The 20,258-nt window shown below is 34.5% G+C and overlaps 1 protein-coding gene across 2 annotated transcripts in view; it reads right to left on the minus strand.

The window, feature by feature from the left end:
- Positions 1-217: 217 nt before the first annotated feature.
- Hen1 (Hen1 methyltransferase) overlaps positions 218-20,258 on the minus strand; it is a 37,662-nt gene continuing 17,621 nt past the window's right edge. For both annotated transcript variants that reach the window (XM_085818230.1, XM_035369316.2), the window contains 3 exons: positions 7,449-7,631; positions 2,643-2,823; positions 218-381 (listed from right to left, as the gene is read on the minus strand). In XM_085818230.1, coding sequence (XP_085674356.1) covers positions 328-381; positions 2,643-2,823; positions 7,449-7,631 — 418 coding nt within the window. In that variant the 3' untranslated portion in view covers positions 218-327. The remainder of the gene's footprint in view (positions 382-2,642; positions 2,824-7,448; positions 7,632-20,258) is intronic.

Here is a 20,258-nt window from a genome sequence, read left to right on the forward strand (position 1 = left end):
AGATACACTCAATGTTACCATGTCTGTAACAGTAATATTTCCCTACATATAATAATTCTACATAATTTTTATTGACTTTGCATGATCTCATGGAATTAGTATCTATACTCAACTGATATTATCAAGTGCAAATGGAAATCTAATGTCTTAGACAAAAATTTATAAAAATAAGTTTTTGATTTTCTTTTCAAAAATTAAATATTTAAAAAGAAATTCATTTTTCATATTTCTTAAAACAAGTTTTTATTATGTACAAAATTATACAAACAGTTTTTTTATTTAAAAATGCACGTACATTTTTACATATACAATTCAGTTTATGTATAACTATTCTTTCCTTAAATTTTCATTTACTCTTCCAGGAAATTTGTTTTCATCTATCTGTAAGAAAAAAATTTCTAAAATTTAATATTCAACTACTAAAGAAATATTTAATTAAAGTTTTGTTGTAAAATGTTCAAGAAATTTAAATTATTATTGCATACCTTCAGAAATATTAATAAAGAAAAAAATTGTATAATTTTTTAGAATCTGTTCAAATTTATCATTTCTGCATAGTTAAAACTATATTAAAACTAACATTTGATGCTGATAAAGCATTGTGAGGATTTATAAAGCATAGTGATTCATTCTTACTTTATCTAAAATCATAATGAATAGCACCTTTTCCTTACTTCTAACTTTACACAATTCTTTTGTTTAATATCACTGAGTATTGTTACATTTTTTAAGAAAATCCTCTTTTATTAAGTGTATCCTAAGGTTGAACTCACTATGTGTAAACAGAATATGCAAATATCTGATGAGGATAAAATTAAACAATAGAATATATGTCAAAATATCACTTTTTAAATTCCATTCCATATTTTTTCAAATTTATTTTTACTTGGCTTTCAACAGCAGATAAAATTTAAATTTCTTAATAATATTTGTAATAAAAAACAACATATATTATATGGAAAGTGGAATTTCTCATTAAATGAACAAAATGATTACCCCTATCTTTATATTCAAATCTGATATATAAGAAAGAAAACTATCAAATATTTGTATGGTATAATCTTCACAAAAAGAAAAAAAAAAAATATGATTCACCTTTCATGCTTTTGATATTTATGCATCTCTATTTAAGCTATCTATCTATTATTTTAAATTATTAAAAATTCCATCAAACTTAACTACAAAATGAAATGCAAATCAATACTTGTTGTTTTCTCAAGGTAATATGATTTATAGGAAATGCAGAAACATACAAATAAAAGTACATTTTGGAACATGAATATTCATTGCTAATGGTATTATGACTCTACATTTGATTCTATAATACCACAATAGAGTAATCACTCCAGTAGTGACTATTTATGCTGTTGATCAAATATAAATTTTAATATTTGACCATTGGAAGAGTTCTGCAGCATTGTGATGATAAATACAAATTAAGCAGTACAAAAACATAAGAAACTTTTAATGCATCATTTTATCCTATGACTTTTTGCACCTCTCTGGTAGCTAGAAAATTCTTTTTTTAGAAAAAGTCACTAAGTTTATGCATAAAAAAGCTATCAATATGCTGTTTGAGTCTCCAAAGAAGTGAACCCTTAGAGCCATTCAGAGAATTTTGAAGTGACCAGGAGAGATGAAAATCCAAGAAAGCAAGGTCTAATAAATATGGATGGTAACAGAAAATATCTCAGCCATACTCAAGAAGTCTTTGTCCACCATTCATTGAAATAAGTGGCCAAGCATTGACACGATGAAAGACATCTCAAAGATTGGTCAGTTCTGGGCATTTTACTTCGATTTTTTCTTTTAAAACTGCCATTTGGGAATAGTACTTTTCTAAGTTTCTTGTCTGATTTGATGACAACAATTCAAAGTATACAATTCCTTTGTAATCTCACCATACACAAAGAATTATTTTTTTGGGGGGGGGGATGTAGCCCGCTCTTGATGTTACTAAAAGAGATTCTTTCGGCTTATGCCAAGATCTTTTTCTTGCAACATTATTGTATAGTATCTACTTCTCTTCTCCAAAAATGAGCTATTTCAAAAAAAAAAAAAGGGGGGGTTACTTTTTTATTTTTATTTATCCCCCCTTCAGCAAAGATCATGCTGAAACACGAGAAAACATATTCTGCTCATTAAGATATGGAGTGCCCATACTTTGTAGCAATTTATACACCCAGTCATCTTCATACAATCATATTCTGTACTTTTTGAAATAGTGATTCTGCCTGACAGTTCCTAAACTGCATAATTTGGAATTTCAAAGATAGATTCTTTTAACATGTACTTGTTTACACAGGCTGGTTACCAAGAGCAGGCATCATCTTCGAAGCTGAAATTTCCATACCAGCGTCAAACCTTGTCACCAGAAGTACATAGCACAAATTTGAAGAGAAATCTCACTAGTATTTTTTCTTCTTTTTTCAAATACAAAAGCATAATATAAAGAAAATGAACTTTTTGGTTCTCCATTCTTAGAAACGCACTGAAACAAAAATTGTTAAAAACCCACTTTGATCAAGGACATGCCTAATCAGCAGTAACAAAGTAATTAGAAGAAAATGTGCTTCAATTTGAAAAAATCCAGAATGTTTCAGATGACTCATTATATATGAAACATCATTAAACATACTTACCAATATATATTTCTCTTCTGCATTATCATTTGTAGGAATAATTTTCTCATTCAAAGGACACTTCATTTTAAAAATAGCCAACTGTGAACAGCAGCCTAAATTTCTTGACTCAGAAGGTGGTTCACCAATGCCTTGAATGTCTACTGTATAATCTGGGTATTTATCTGTTATATCTTCACACCTATACAAAATACATTTTTTTTAATAAAGCAAACTTAAATAACTGGAAGAAGCCATGTAAATAGCCAAATATTCAATAACTGGCCAATCTCATATCCAGGTGCATCCCTACTCCTAACCTCCATATACAGCTCAACCCTGCTATAAAGAACTTCAAGGGACCAGAAGTTTGTTTCACTGTATCAGATAAGAAAAGTAGAATATCTCATAAAAATATAACAGCAGTGTTTTTGTATCTCTATAAAAAAGAACAACAAAAAATACTCATGAATTTACTTCTATTAAAGACATGTATGGTTGCAAAGGAAAGATTCAATAACTTTTATAAAGAATAACATGTCTTTCAAAATATCTAAAGAATGCAAAACTCCCATTCAAAGGACAGAACTAGAAAAGCACTTATACTCAAACAAGCCAAATAAAAGAGATAAGGATAAAAGATTTTTATTTTCTGAAAGACGATTCAACTAATAACCCAAACTCATAAGATTCACTACTTCCTTTTTCCCTGAACAGTGAAAATTTCCAAGATGGTATCAGTAAATTCCTATCATAGTATAAGCTCTGCCAGATAACTAAGTCAAAGAATTTGAATACAGTACAAAGTCCAAAATCCGGACTCGTCGGGACTGGATTTTGGATTTTTCCAGATATTAGATCATCAGTTTAAATCTAGTAAGACGGCATGTAGAAATTATAAAATTAAAAATATGAAATCGTTATTTATGAAATAATGAAGTATTTATGATCTAAATGGTACCAAATTTACAAAAAAAAGCTTAATATTTATTTGTTTACCTTATTAAACATTTCTTTCGATGTAAGCTGTTTAAATTGCTTCGTTTCTTGGGCTAATACTTTCTCTTTATTTCTGTAGTCAGACATAATCTCTTGTTCAGTTACATTATTGAAGTCCTGTTACTTCTGTTTCGAGAATTCCGACTAACTTGTCAATCGAAATTTTCTCGTTTTCAGTAACTTCTCTGTCACTTTCTTCACTATCGGTAGCAGTATTTTCTGGATCTAGAACCATACTACAGATTTTGCCATTCGTTATTTGATTGATGATTGAGAAGCATTGTCATCACAATGAAAAACTTTTTTTATATCATCTTCATTTATTACTGCTTCTCCAGATTTCTTAATAAAATCCTTAAATTGGAAAATTTCACCGTTGCTTTGCGATATCCGAAAACCTTTAAAATTAGCGGATATCATCAAATTTAGCTATCTTTCACTATACATATTTGGATATGCATCATGAGCTTGGTGACTAACAAGTTGTTCTGTTAAATTTTATCTTGCTTCTATTGCGCACTGAGACAATTAAGCCTGAATTGTATTAGTTAAGTTATTTATTATATGTAAGTCTATTTCTTGCATATGCTTAAGGCTTATCTGAGTCCTGAATAAAAAAATTCCCACATATACTTAAGCCTTATTAAGAATTGGCGCTAGATATCTTACTGCTTGATGCAGTCTCTGTGGGTCATAAATTCTGCGATTGAGTGCGGCCTTACTAGTTCTGGCGCTGGTTCTGGGTTTATGTGAATTACAAATCAGTTATTTTTAATTCAAATAGCCCTAAATGTAATCTTTGGGCCATATGAGTACCATCAACAAAATCTATTTTTAGTATATGGAAAGAAATTTTTGGTAAATTTTTCCTCGTCAACATTTTTTCACACATTTAACTTAAATCTGTAATCATCGCCAAGCGTAATGTCAGTATAAAAGGTTACCATACTCCTTTATTATTCAATTACTAACATAAAAAAAAAATTTTAGGCATCGCTACACAAGCCATTACTCAAGTTGTCATGTTTTGATAAACATGCGGTGATGAAAGGAAAGTATAATAAATAATGATTCACCAGGTTGGCATCAGATCAACAATGTATCTATGTGAAATGTTTCGGTTTGAGATGTGTGACAAGCAGATACGCAGCAACGGAGCCAAATTACTGATCGTACAAATTTATGCTAAAATCGTTGTTCCTTCAATAACAAGGTATTTTATTTAGTGTCGAAGTGAAATTAAGAATCGGGACTCTCCAGATGTTTTATTATGTGTGGAGGGGGGAATCAAATGCACATGCGTAAAGCCTACGAGAAGAATGTTGTTGGGGGTTTTGAGGTCCGGATAATGAACATCTGGATTTTGTATTTTGTATTATTGTAGAATCAAAAATCTTGCTTATGTTCTTTCGTTTAATGGTCACATTCACCATTAACATAGAAGACCATATGGCATCTTAAGATTTGGTTATTGTGTTCTCATTCTCCTAGACTGGTTGTCATATCTTTTTTTTTTTTTTTTTTTTTTTTTTTTATAGCCTTTGTTTAGAAGACAGAGAAAAGTGGGGTTGAACATAAAAGAAAAGTAATGTAAAGATGTCTTCCTTCATGAATGGAATGCGCATTCTAGCATCTTAACCATAGATGACTTTAGGGGTTTGTAATTTTTTTTCGTTAAAACTTGCAGAAATTCTGGACAAAATATTAAAAATACAAAAGTTTCAATTGAAGATATCCACATAATTCATTAAATCCGTTTGTCGTACCTTTGGAAGCTCGCTATAGCAATATATAATAACACGAAGTGTATAGGAAATTGGCAGGGAACAAAAGGTTCTTTCATTATATCCGCAGGTTCATTTATAAGATGTGTTCGTTACAATGAGGTTCAGTTATTGTTGTTGTTACATATGAATTTATTGGAATAATCAATTCATACATTTAAAACAACTGAAGTATCACACAAGCAATGATATAAAATACAGTCAAAAGTCGTTAATCCGGACTCGTCGGGACTTCGGCGATTCCGGATTATCGATTTTTCCGGATTATAGATCATCAGTTTAAATCTCGTAAGATGGCATGCAGAAATTCTAAAATAAAAAATATGAAACCGTAATTTATGAAATAGAGAACAATTATGATCTAAAGGGTATCAAAATTTGCAAAAAGAAAAAGCTTAATATTTATTTGTTTACTGTATTAAACATTTCTTTCAATGTAAGTTGTTTATAAGTTTTGCTTCGTTTCATGTGATAATACTTTCTCTTTAATTCTATTAAACAGACATAATTTCTTGTTCAGTTACAAAGTTCCGCCGTTCAAGTCCTATAATTGCTGTGTCAAGAACACCGACTAATTTGTCAATCGAAATTTTTTTGTTTTCAATAACCTCTGTCACTTTTCTTCGCTATCGGAAGCGAATTACAATGACGAAGAACTTGTTTTAAATCATATCAAAGACGGAGCATATCGAGATGAAGTACTACATTTGGTAAGGAATTATAAGCCAAATAAAATAAAAACATCTGCGCTGAAGATAAGGATAGTGCTGACAAATCAACTTCCAATTCATTAGGCGCCCGCCGCCGAGCAGCGTGAAATTGATAAACAGATTTCGGATTTCAAAACATACTTTCGCTTTAGATCCTTTACATATTAACAAATATATATCGGAAATTCTATTTGATATAATCGAAAGTTTAAGCTTACTTTTATAAAATTGCTCTTACAGTCTGCAAAAAATAATAAGCCGGATGCAATTCGAAAATTAAGGAACAACACAATCATCAACATTGACTGAAATAGATATTAGATAATTTTAGCTTATACGTCCATTATACATAAAATGTGCACGCGAAAACGTATTCTGCACTTGCGCACACTCATATGCGCAGTCGTAAAAGGTCTTACGCGCACGCGCGAACGCCTCTGCGCATGTGTCAACGTGGCGCATGCGCAAAGTTTTTAGTTTTGATGTCCGGATTATAGATCATTCCGAATTATGGGTGTCCGAAGTAACGACTTTTGACTGTAAAAAGAAAACATTTAAAGTAAGAATTGGAACAAATGAACATGGGAATAAAAGTAAAAATTTAAAAAACAAGGAAAGGAACATAAGAGATGTAGTCTTTACAGGGAGTTCATGAAAGTTTTAGCATTACAGTATAGTTTGCTTGTCTCACCACGTTTCTAAGACTCTTTATCTAGTTCTAGGCATATAAGATGCTCTGCATTCATGATGCACGAATTACAAATTTGGCATGTACTAGATGGAAGGATGCCAGTTTTGAGGTTCGACTGTATTTCAAATAAAATTACATACACACCAACCCACAACACAACTTATCAGTAGTCAAATGCAAATGACATTTTTACAATTTTTAAAATGTGCATATAATGCATATTTTTTAGTCAGCATTCTACATTAAGCTTAAAATCCATAAATATTAAAAACTGAAAAAAGTCAAAATTATAGAAACAAGATTTTAAACTTAATTGCTAATTAAACACAGTACAAATGTGCATGAAATACACATTTTTTATTAATCAGTCTACAATAAACTTAAAAAATTTAATAGCTAATATTGGTAGATTTCTTATTTATTTGCATCTATTTTATAAATATTAAAGTTATGCATCTCTAACAATTAGTTATCTTAATTATATTGTATAGATAACCATATTTATTAAATATACAATGCAATACACATAACTTTGTAGAGACCATCTTATACCAGTATTACAGAAAACAGATATAAATAAGGAACATTTAATGTACATATATATGCAAGTGTGTGTGTCTATTTTTTAAAATATTTTAATTACCATTGCTTGAATTCTGTTCTAGACCATTCAAATTTGTGATCCCAGTGGCGAAAGCCAGTCAGTGATGGGAACAAGACATTGAATTCACAATTAGGAGTGGTAAAAATTGCAATTTTAGGTTGAATATATCCAAATATATTAGATACTAGAGGTAACAAATCATCAGCTTCTAAATGTTCAATTCTATGGGTAAAAAAACAAATATTTTATGCAACTGTATTCAAAAACTGAAATTCATATATATTGCATTCAAGTGAATACATTACATACTGTCTGAGAACAGGAATTATAAAAAATCAGAATAACTTTATTAATTACCATTCTTAATATAGCCATTGACATTTAGATAATAATCAAAGAAGTTCAATATCTTAGATAAAATAATTACTAAAAATTTTTATTTGTCAAAATTGTTTTAAAAAGTCTTACAAAAAAATTATTTTTACCTATAACAGCTAATAAAATTTTTCCTGCGATAGGAATTCTGGCACAAGTTATTCTAAATTGGCAGATTCTAACTTTGGTTTCAACCTAAATTCTTTTTAGCAGTAGATATTCAATTATTAAAAAAAAGCCTTAGAGAAATATAGTGTTTTCAAATGAACATTTTATAAAAAAAAATTAAATATGATTAAAAAAAAAGTAAGGGGAAAAAGTTGATAGTTTTTAATTGGTATAAACCCAAAAAATCTGAATTTGATCTTTTTTTCAAGATAAATTCTTTTACACAAATGATTACTGATATTATTAATATTACCTCTACAGAACTCAGCATATTTTAAAGTTAAAATTAAAGAAACTGAAGGCAACAATCTTAAGAATTTTGTGCTGTTGCTATTTAATCATAAAATCAGATGTAGCTAATACAAAAAGAAACATTACTTAGAATTACATAATTCTTGAAAATAATGCAAAATATGGCTTACCTAATAATAAACATGCTATATAGATATACCTACTTAATAATAAACAGAAATCTATCAAATATGAAAAGGAAACCAGGAAATAAAATGCAGATATCATTTATTCTCCTTTTTTCGAACAATACATACTGGGTGGCCAAAATAAAACTGGCTTGGAAAAGTATTTTCAGAGTGTTATTAAAACATACTCTAAACAGCAAAGAGATCATTAGAAATTGGAACAGATGTTATTTAGTAAACAGTTGAATGCAATACAAAATGGTGCTAACAACATAACAACGCATTTTCTTTCCTAAGTGTTACGTAAAGAACAATTTGTGAAAAATATGTACTGAACTTTTTGCTCAAGATTTAAAGAATGAAAGTGTCTTGGTAAAACTTCCAGCAAAAATGCAATGGAAACATTAATGAAAAAATGGACTCTGTAGAAAGGCAGTTCTTCTCTTTATCAAAAAGGGTAAATTTAGTGTCAAAATTTTACAAATTTTCCAGCTCAGTTCTCTTTAGGCCACCCAGTATATTATCAAAGTAGATAAAGTATTTTCTTTTTATAAATTCAGAGTAAATGACAGAGAATTAAATGGTAATTTAATATAACGCTGAGAGTAAATTGCACAAGTTAATTAAATTCCCTTCACTTCCATAATGTAAGTGTTGAATGACTGCTTAATGGATACAGTCAAAAGTCGTTAATCCGGACTCGTCAGGACTTCAGCAATTCCAAATTATAGATCATCAGTTTAAATCTGGTAAGATGGCATGCAGAAATTACAAAATTAAAAATACGAAACCGTAATTTATGAAATAAAGAGCAATTATGATCTAAAGGGTATCAAAATTTACAAAAAGAAAAAGCTAAATATTTATTTGTTTACTTTATTAAACATTTCTTTCAATGTAAGTTGTTTAATTTGCTCCGTTTCATGTGATAATACTTTCTCTTTAATTCTATTAAACAGACATAATTTCTTGTTTAGTTACAAAATTCCGCTGTTTAAGTCCTATAATTGCTGTGTCGAGAATACCGACTAATTTGTCAATCGAAATTTTTTCATTTTCAATAACCTTTGAGTCACTTTCTTCACTATCGGAGACGAATTATAATGACGAGGAACTTGATTTAAATCATATCAAAGACGGAGTACACTGAGATGAAATACTACACTTAGTAAGGAATTATAAGCCAAATAAAATAAAAACATCTGCCCTGAAGATAAGGATAGTGCTGACAGATCAATTTCCAATCCGAGGCGTGAAATTGATAAACAGATTTCAGATTTCAAAACATACTTTCGCTTTGTAGATACAAATTACATATTAGTAAATATATATCAGAAATTCTATTTGACATAATCGAAAGTTCAAGCTTACTTTTATGAAATTGCTCTAACAGTCCGCAAAAAATAATAAGCCGGATCCAATTTGAAGATTAAGGAACAACGCAATCTGCAACATTAACTGAATTAAATAATTTTTGCTTAGATTATACTGTCCGTTACACATTAAACGCGCATGTGCAAAAACATATTCACACCCGTAAAGGTCTTACGCGCACTCGTAAATGCCTGTGCGCATGCGTGAACGCGACGCATGCGCAGAAAGTTTGCAGCTTTGAGGTCCGGATTATGGGTGTCTGAATTAACAACTTTTGACTGTATATGATTTTTATGTTTTATAACTCAATAGCATTCCCTACAGTCTACTGAAAAATAACTTTGGGGTCTAAAAAGCAGAATCTGCCATATCCAAATTAAATGACATACAAATTTCATACAACATACAAATTTCAGATTCAGATTTTGCATTTATCTATCAAATCAACTTCTTACAAGAACATCTTTTACACCTGCCAGTTCAATCTTTATATACACAAGATTTAAGCAAATACCATGATGATAAGTACCTAAGATGATTCTTCCTTACAGTGCTCTTCTGAAAAACCAATACTTTTCTGATACGAGGGTAAGTTGAAAAATAAGTTTCCCCTGTCGACTGTGGTCAGAGTTGTGTATGAAAGTCAAAAAATAGAATGAGACATTAAAGATATGACATACCTTTATTTTTCCACATAGGTACCAAGTACATTGAGACATTTGTCATATCGCTTGATAAGCTTCAAAAAGCCCTCCAGGAAAAAATCAGGGCTTTGCATATGGAAGAAGCGTTGAATGGCTTGTTTCACTTCAGTATTGCTTCCAAAGCGCCTTCCCCCGAGATTTTTCTTCAAACCGGGGAAAACAGATATCCGCTATGAATGGGCACGTCAAATATCAGGAACAGAAATTCATAACCGCCTCGTGGAAGTCTATGGGCCAGGTGTGATGTCGAAGCAAATGGTGCGGAGATGGTGTCGCACATTCAGTGATGGACGTCAGCAAGTGGAGGACATACCGAGAGCTGGACAGACGCGCACGGCCACTACAGATGCAAATGTCAGGAAGGTGGATGACATAATTAGAGCGAACCGGTGTATCACCATCGATGAAGTAGCGGAAGAACTTGGAATCTCACATGAGCGAGCTCAAAACATCATCCACGACATTCTTCGATACAGAAAAGTGTCAGCACGATGGGTGCCCCGACAATTGACCTCGACACACAAGGAACAACGCATGGGGGTCAGCCTGGAACATCTTGTGCGTTACCATGAAGATGGCAATGACTTTCTGTTTCGGATTGTGATGGGGGATGAAACGTGGGTCCACCATTTCACGCCAGAATCGAAGGCCGCATCTATGGAGTGGAAACATCTGTCATCACCTGTCCGAAAGAAGTTCAAGACAACTCCCTCTACAGGTAAAGTGCTCCTCACAGTTTTCTGGGACACCTAAGGAGTTTTGTTGCTGGACTTTTGGGAGGTTGGAACCATCAATGCTACTCGCTACTGTGACACCCTGTCGAAATTGAAAGAGACGATTCGGAAAAAGCGGCCTGGCCTTCTCACATCTGGCATTCTGCTGTTGGATGACAATGCCAGACCACATTCGGCGACGGCAATGCAAAACCATATTGCAACTCTTGGTTGGGAGTGCCTATACCATCCGCCATACAGTCCTGATCTCGCACCAAGCGACTTCCATCTGTTTCCGGCTTTGAAGAAAAATCTCGGGGGAAGGCGCTTCGGAAGCAATACTAAAGACTCAGGTGTTAGAAACACTTGTATGCAGGCACCCGGGTAATGAAAACCCATCCTGTGTCGAATTCGTGCGAAAATGGCATATCTTTTCCTACCCTAACGTTAAATCGTTCATGGTTGAGATGAATAAATCTCGTGAGGCTGCAAGTTATGAGTCTTCAGATACGTCTGTTGAGCTAGTTCGAATGTTCGGTGGTGTAGATGCAAAATGCTGCATGCTAGCGTCTTAGTGGCAAGATCTCATCCGAATTGAAGGTGTTTTCACTGGAGGTCAACCTCTCAAGTACTGACCGCGTCTGATGCTGCTTGACTTCGGTGGTCTGACGTACTTTGGTGCAATAGGTGTAGCTACTGGCCGTCGTGTCCAATAGTGGATCTGAAAAAGGAAGTGTATCTACTTGCAAGACAGGCATTGGCCGGGGGGGAGGAGTTTAAAGTAGACCCAAAATGTACATTATTATTAGGTGATGTGAATTATTTTTAAGTAAAGCAAAAGGATAATGGAATGTAATAATAGTTATTTCTTATGGGATTAGGATGATATATATATATATTATGTTGGTTATGTTACAGCATAAGTTAGTTAAAAACCTTATGTCCAAACAGATGGCAATTTGTATTTTCCTGAGTATGGTCGTAGTACTAGAATTACTTCCTAGATGGCGACACTTATGTCGTGTAATAAAAACAGAGTATAATTATTTACAGATAGGTCATATTTCAGTGTTCAAATTAGATTTGAAAATAAATTATCAAGGGAAAAAGAAAAATAATCATAGTTTATGTGTTGAGATGAATTAGAACTGCTTTCGGTCTTTTTCTGTTGCCTCTATCCTGATAGTTATAGTCGAGCTGCGGGATGGAGCTGTTGTTTACTTTTTGGATGTTCCTGAAGAATTTTCTCGCAATTTTAGCAAAGCAGACGTTGATTTTGTCAATATTTAGTTCCCGATGAATTGCATCGTTCCTGATGTACCAGTGACAATTTGCCATCTGCCTCAAAGTTATACACTCATGTCCAAAATTATCTTTACATACCCAAAAATGATGATATTCAATGAAATATCGAATCAATGTGATCCGTATTTGCAGGGAATGTGTGAAAACCAAGCCTAATTAGCATTATCCAATCAAAAGTAATCAAACGGTTTGTGATATGCAAATCTAGGCGTTACGTCATCCAAGGGTGAATCGAGCGCTTTGCGCAAACTGAATATTTGAGTGAATTTCTGCAACATAGCGTTTGATTTCAGCGTGTAGGGACTCAAAACGGTTTGTTATGGCGTCGAAGTATCATTTGGAAGAATCTGTAAAGTGGCGAATTATCGGCCGTTTAGAAGAGGGCAGTCAATCATGGAAACAGCCACATGTCTGAATATTTCAAGACAGACAGTCTCTAAGCTATGGAAGCAGTTTCAAAATGATGGAAGTGTTGTAAGGAGGCCTGGACAAGGTCGGAAACGAATGACAACTGCTTCTGAAGATTGGTATCTGGCATTAACTGCCCGTCGTAACAGAAAGGATACTGCTCGCCAGTTAAGTTCAGAGCTTGCAGCCGCCACTGGAACTGTTGCATCACGGCAAACAATATACAGAAGGCTTAATGAAAAATGCCTTTATGCCAGAAAGCCAAGGGTATGTGTTTTACTGTCTTCACAGAAAAAGAGGGATCGCTTAAATTGGTGTAAAGAACATCAAAACTGGACTGAACATCAGTGGTCCCATGTTCTCTTTATTGATGAGTCGCGGTTTAGTTTAACTGGTGATTCTAAACGTGTTTACATCTGGAGGGAGTCAGGAACATGAAATGATCCCTCGAACATTGTGGAACGTGACCGTTTCGGTAGTGGAGGTGTGATGGTATGGGGTGGAATAATGATCGATGGACGTACGGCCCTACACGTGTTCAGCAGCGGATCTGTGACAGGCCAGATATATCGAGATGAGGTCTTAGATCCTTATGTAAGACTTTTCAGGGGTGCATATGGACCTGACTTTTTATTTATGGATGATAATGCCCGTCCACATCGAGCAAACCTCGTTGATGAATTCCTTGAAAGTGAAGACATTAAGCGAATACCTTGGCCACCAAACCCTCCTGATAACCCGATAGAGAACTTATGGGACTACCTTGGAAGAGCAATTGCACGTATACATCCTCCTTCTAGAGATGTAAATGCTCTGAAGACGGCATTGCTGGAAGAGTGGAGATTAATTCCCCAAACTGTGGTTAACAACGTTATTTCCAGCGTTAAAACACGTTGTGACATGTATGTACAAGTCAGGGGAGATCATATTCCATATTAAATTCGTAAGACTTAATTCTTTTTCTGAATCATTCCTTTCTTTCTTAACTCTCTTTGTCACACTTTATTACCATTTTTATTGTTTCATGCTACAATTTCATATCATATGAGGTGATCTTCAATTTTTTTCTTTTGCATTTATGTGTCATCATGTTATGTATGATTCCACGAAAATTCATTAAATTATAAGTCATAGTCTCTGAGAAATCCGTGAATTTATGCATGTAAACATAATTTTGGACATGAGTGTATTTTGAACTTGTTGGATTCTTTTCATTGTTGTGTCACATAAGAAACCCCAGACAGGACAGGCATAGGTGATGATGGGACGCAAAATGGATTGAAATACAAGAACTTTATTTTCAATAGACAATCCCGAGTTTTGGGCAATTAGGGGGTTGAGTAATGCTTTTACACCCCGAAACTTGTTTAAAGTATATGTAAAGTGTGGGGCCCATGTGAGTCTTTGGTCTAAAATGACACCACAGTATTTAACTTGCTTGGCCCAGGGAATGCTGATACCATACATTTGGAGGGTGATATCCAGGTCCAGGTTGGTTTTGTAGGTGAAGTAGACTGCTTCTAATTTTTGCACATTGATCTTGATTTTCCATTTTGTCATCCAGGACTCTAGTGTGTAGATGTGTTCCTGTAATGTTTGTACAACTGCGGCCATAGACGCGTTTTGATGTAGGATCGCTGTATCGTCTGCGTAAAGTGCAAGTGTCGTGAGGGGGTTGTGTGGGATGTTGTTCGTATAAATTGAAAATAATGTGGGGGAGAGCAAGCTTGCCTGTGGCAAACCCGCCAGGGTTGCTTTACATGTAGAGTGGGTATTGTTATAACGAACGACAAAGTATCTATCGTAAAGATAGGAATTAATGATGTTTATGTAGTCTGGGAAACCCAGGGTGATTAATTTGTAAGTGAGGCCCTGTAACCATACACAATCAAAAGCTTTCGATATATCGAGGAAGAGAGCTCCAGTGATTAATTTCTTCTTGAATCCGTCCACAATCAGCTCCGTCACTCTGTAAAGTTGATGCGTGGTGGAATGTTTTCGTCTGAATCCATATTGCTCCCGAATCAAGATGTTATTTTCCTGCAGAAAATCTTGGATTCTTGCCAGAATAACAGCTTCCGCTATCTTGCTTAGGGTTGATAATAGACTTATAGGTCTGTAGGAGGCTGCATAGGTTGGATCTTTACCCGGCTTCAAAATCGGTGCTATAATTGCTGTCTTCCAATTGGTCGGGAAGTGCTGAATTTTAAGCATGATGTTGATGATTTTTGTAAATTTACAGAGCATCTTGGGTCCCATTTCTTTAATCATTTTGTTGCTAATTTTGTCCAGACCTGGACTTTTATGATTTTTTCTCTTCTCGATATAACTACTAACTTCGGAAAGCATGATTAAGGGTGTGTTGTTTGTGTGTGTTCTTGCTTGGAATTGTGTATTGAGGGAGGAGACTAAGTGTTCTGTTTGTGGGTGAGAAATGTTGTGTGTATGAAATTGAGAAGCATAGTTTTCTGCAATAGACTCAGTTTTCTCAAAATCAGTGTAAGCGATCCCGTTGGGGCCGTTAATGGGCAGAATATTGGTGTTGCGTCTCTTATATTTAAAAAGCGCATTCCAGATCGAATTATCATCCGCTGAAAGCGATTCTAAATGTCTGGCCCAGTCATGTTGTGCATGTTTTTTTATTAGAGTCTTGACTTGCTGATTTAGCTGGTTTAATAAAACTTTATCAGAGGGACATCTGAATTTTTGCCATTGTTTACGTGCGTGATTCTGTCTTCTGATCAGTTCTCTGATGTCACTGTTTTTATATCTCTTGTCTGCTTTTGCAGTTTTGCTGTTTTTAAGGAGTGCATCATGCAGCTCTTCTGTGAATTCTTCAGTAAGGGCGTCTAACTCATCTCTCGTTTGTATTGAATGTGTTGGGTACTGGGTGTTGTTTAGAGCTTTGGCATATCCTGCCCAGTTTGTAATAAGGCCTCTTTTGTGTGGTGTACTGTAGGTATTGGTATTGACTTCCATTATCACAGGATTGTGATCAGATGACATTTCAGTTAAACTTTCAATATAACTCAGTGAGTTAATATTTTTCAAGATGAAAAAGTCAATGACCGATGGTCTACCAATCCCACAGTGTGTTAGTTTATCAGGAAAAGCTAGGTTAACATTGGCCTCTTGGCCGAATTGTCTAATAATGCGTCCGTGTTGATTAATATCCCAGCAATTCCACTCGCGGTAGTGTGCATTGAAATCTCCACCTATAATGACTCGATTGTTGATATTAAATAGTGTTTGCAAATCTGTTTTCACAGTATTTGTAGGTGTGTGTATAGGAAAATAGGTGGAGATAATAGTGATTGGTCGTTGTGTTTGGGGTGAGTGTGATAGCTAGAGCTTCAATTGCTAAAAGCTGTGGTAGTGGTGTGACATAATGAGAAATGGAGCGCTTGATCAAAATGAGTAATCCACCTCTTGCATTTCCTCTAGGTGCGTATCTGCCAACAGTTGATCTGTCCCATCTGTGGGTGACATAATTGCAGGCTCTAAAATAATTTTGAGGGCCAAGCATGTGTTCTTGTAGGAGTAGAATATCAGGGGTAAATTCGTGTAAAAACTCCTTGAGCTTGTAAGCTTTCGGGGGCAATCCATTTGCGTTCCATGTAATAATAGTTAAAGACATATTTTGGTTACCCAGATACATTATGGATTTCATTAACTATTTAAAAAAAATAAGAACATTTTATCTACAGGATCCGTTAATTCTCACAGCTTAGGCATGAAAGTTTTAAATACATTATTCATTATCTTTATGTTATGAATTCCAATAATATTATTAAATTCTGCTATATTCTTTACAAAGCTTACAAATTCTGAACATTGATTTTTCTCTTGGGGAGAACTGGAGTCATTGTTTTCAGAGGAGATTTGCTTAACATTGTTTACATTAGAAACATTTAAATTTTTCAGTGCATTACTAATATCAGCAACATTGAATTGTACATTATTCTTAATTGACTGGTCTGGTGCAGCAGTAGCCGAACTGGGGATTTGCATATTAGCTTTATCTTTAACATTTGGAATTTGATTCCTTGTCATAGCTGTATATGATATTCCATTTTTTATAGTGCTATCTTTTTTCTGTTGGTTACCCTTATTTCTAGGGAACTTTTCGCATCCACGGTACAACGCGACGTGATTTTTTTGACAATTACTGCATTTTGGTTCTTCAATGCGTCCCTTAGTTGGACAGTCCATAGTCTTGTGTTCTAACGAGCATTTCACACATCTAGGCGTGAAGAAGCAGTTCTCCGAAGAATGGTGCCACTTTTGGCAATTATAGCACTGTGGCACTTGATTCTTGGATACGTACTTCTCCACCGTCACAGCAAACAGTAACAATTCAGTCACATGAAAAATTTGATCAGCCTTGTCATTCTTCGTCACTTGTACCAGAAATAATGGCATGGGGGCCCGCGTTCTCCGTCTCGTCAGTTGAGTCACCTTGCTTATGGCGAATCCTAATTCATTTGCTATGTCATCAGTTTTTGTAGTGTTTGACAATCCTCTAAAAACTACTTTAATGGGTCGAGCGTAGTTAGCATTAGTCACATAATGTCCGATCTTTTTTTTCTTGAAATAGAGCACTAAGAATTCTGTGATCCTCAGCTGTTCATGGTAGAATTTTAAGCAGCTCACCATTCACTTTTCCGAGAAATTTTGATTCAGTCATTAAAGCCAAAATTTTTGAGAAATTCCTCGTGTTTAAAATTTACCCAGATTAACCATTATGGGTGGGACAGTATGAGACTGTGTATTTGTCAGCTGCTGCTGCATTGCCTGTTGACTGGGGGTATCATTACTAACGATTTCAGTATTATCAACATTTAACACATTAAATTTATTATTACTTTCTACATTCAAAGGTACTTTTTCTAATTTTTGCAGTTTTAATTGGTAGTTTAAAACCGTCATCATCAATTTTCTTATGAATACTATTAATTTTACGTTTTACCAAAACATCACTATTTTTTCTCTTAAGAGTAAGAACATTCTGAATGCCAATGCCTGAATTACAAAGAAGATTACACTTACCTTTTATATCTGCAACCTGGGCCTGAAGCATTTGTAGAGCTTTTTGGAGTGGTTCTGTAGTCATATCCGGATCCGTGACCGGGCGTAACTTCTGGCACTCAGTAATCGTATCTTGATCACTGAAGTGAAACAAGCCGTTCAACGCTTCTTCCATATGCAAAGCCCTGATTTTTTCCTGGAGGGCTTTTTGAAGCTTATCAAGCGATATGACAAATGTCTCAATGTACTTGGTACCTATGTGGAAAAATAAAGGTGTGTCATATCTTTAATGTCTCATTCTATTTTTTGACTTTCATACACAACTCTGACCACAGTCGACAGGGGAAACTTATTTTTCAACTTACCTACGTATATACAGCCAACATTAAAAAATTTACTTATTCCTTAAATTTTAGATTAAAAGAAAAATAGTTATTTAGCTTTACCTCAATGTTTGAAATATATTCAGAAATAAAATCAAGTTTGCCAACTTTTTAAAAATAGCGAAATATAAATTGTGCATATGCACTACTTGAAACTCTCAGCAACTGCATAGTTCTGCTTTTATTTTTAATTCAAATTATTTTACATGGCATACTAAAAAGTACTCACATGCAATGGAAACAAACACCACCAAATACCAGGTATCCAAAACAGTTTGTGCAAATGAAGAAAAAAGTGAATTCGGCAGGTGTTAGCCTGACGTCAGATGTCAGTCTTAGTCAGAATGACGTCAGATGACATTTCCATCAACCGTCATCAGTGCAATGTTGTAAGGCATGTCAATAATAGAAAGCAGTTCTGTAGGAACTAGAATCCTGAAGTGAACATGCAGCATCAAAGGGCACTTTATGGCCGTATTTACTACACGAGTTCAAACTGGGGAGAAATGTAGTTGAATTTGCTCAAAAAATATGCTCCACATGTGGAGACGCATCAGTGAATAAGTGCACAGTACAAAAAAGGTTCAGTCAATTTGCATTGGCAAACAAGAGCCTTCACGACAGCCCTCCAACTGTGCATCCATCCACTATCGACAAAGTCTTGATGAAGGAGAACATTTAATCGACATCAAACGTGCAAGGAATCTACACAATGATTTGCAGTGACAGAGGAACCATTCAATTGCATCTCTCCAACCTTGGGAAGTCATGGAAACTCAGTAAGTGAGTTCTGCACATTTTGACCAAGGAAACCAAACTCCAGTGGCTCACCATTTGCTCTTCATTATTGTCATGCCACAAGAAATTCTCATTTCTGATTAACATGTGATGAGAAATGGGTGTTAACAGCAACTGAAAAATAAACATCATTGATCATCCCCTAGTTCTGTGGCATTTGCCCCTACACAAAATATTTATCAACACAAAGTACTGCTCTGTGTTTGGTGGGCCAGCGCTGGTTTGGTGCATTTTGAATTGCTAGAAAGTGGAAAACTATCACTGCCAAGGTGCACTTGTTCCAGTTGCAAAAGGATAGTAGCTGCACTGCGTTAGAAGCAGCCAGAAGTACTCACTAGGAAATGAGTGATCATGCCAGGATTCATACAGCAAAAGTGACTAAGGAGGTGATGAGCACACTTGGTTGGCAAGTTTTACCTCATCCTCCTTACTCCCTGGATATTGCTTCATCTGCCTATCCCCTGTTTTTGGCAACAGATTATTTGTGAGCAACAGTTCCAAAAACAAGATGATGTCACACAGCTCACAGGACAATTTTTTTGCTCCAGGGACAAGAACTTTTACAAACACAGGATTTATTAAGTTTGTAACTTGCTGGGAGCATGATGCTGAAGGAGATTATTTTGCTGAATAAAATGCATTTGTAAAAATTACTGGTCCACTTTTTTAGATAGCTGGCATAATCTGTCATTCATTTTTTTAATGGGTAAACTACTATATTAAAAGTAAAAATATATTTAAAAAATTTGCGAAACTTATGGGAAACATTTGCATTTGACTCAACTGAAAAAAGAAACATGACAGCATTTATGAAGATTGTGAGAAGATGGATAAGAGAATTCACTAAGACTGTGACAATGTTCACTGCACAGAGCAGTGAAAGATCACCTCTTGCAAAAGAAAATTAAATAATGGTTGTCAAGAGAAAAATTTGTGAAGACTAGCTCTATTTCACCACTTTTAATGTGTTTTCAGAAATACCAATAAAGCTTCAATACAGTCAAAAGTCGTTAATTCGGACACCCATAATCCGGAACGATCTATAATCCGGACCTCGAAGCTACAAACTTTCTGCGCATGCGTTGCGTTGACGCATGCGCGTAAAACCTTTACGGCTGCAAATAGGTGTGTGCACGTGCGCAAAATACATTTACGCATGCGCGTTTAATGTATA

This window comes from Stegodyphus dumicola, chromosome 1 (assembly GCF_044657685.1).
Source record: "Stegodyphus dumicola isolate Sdum_Otavi_A_Nest chromosome 1, ASM4465768v1".
Taxonomy (NCBI): Eukaryota; Metazoa; Arthropoda; class Arachnida; order Araneae; family Eresidae; genus Stegodyphus; species Stegodyphus dumicola.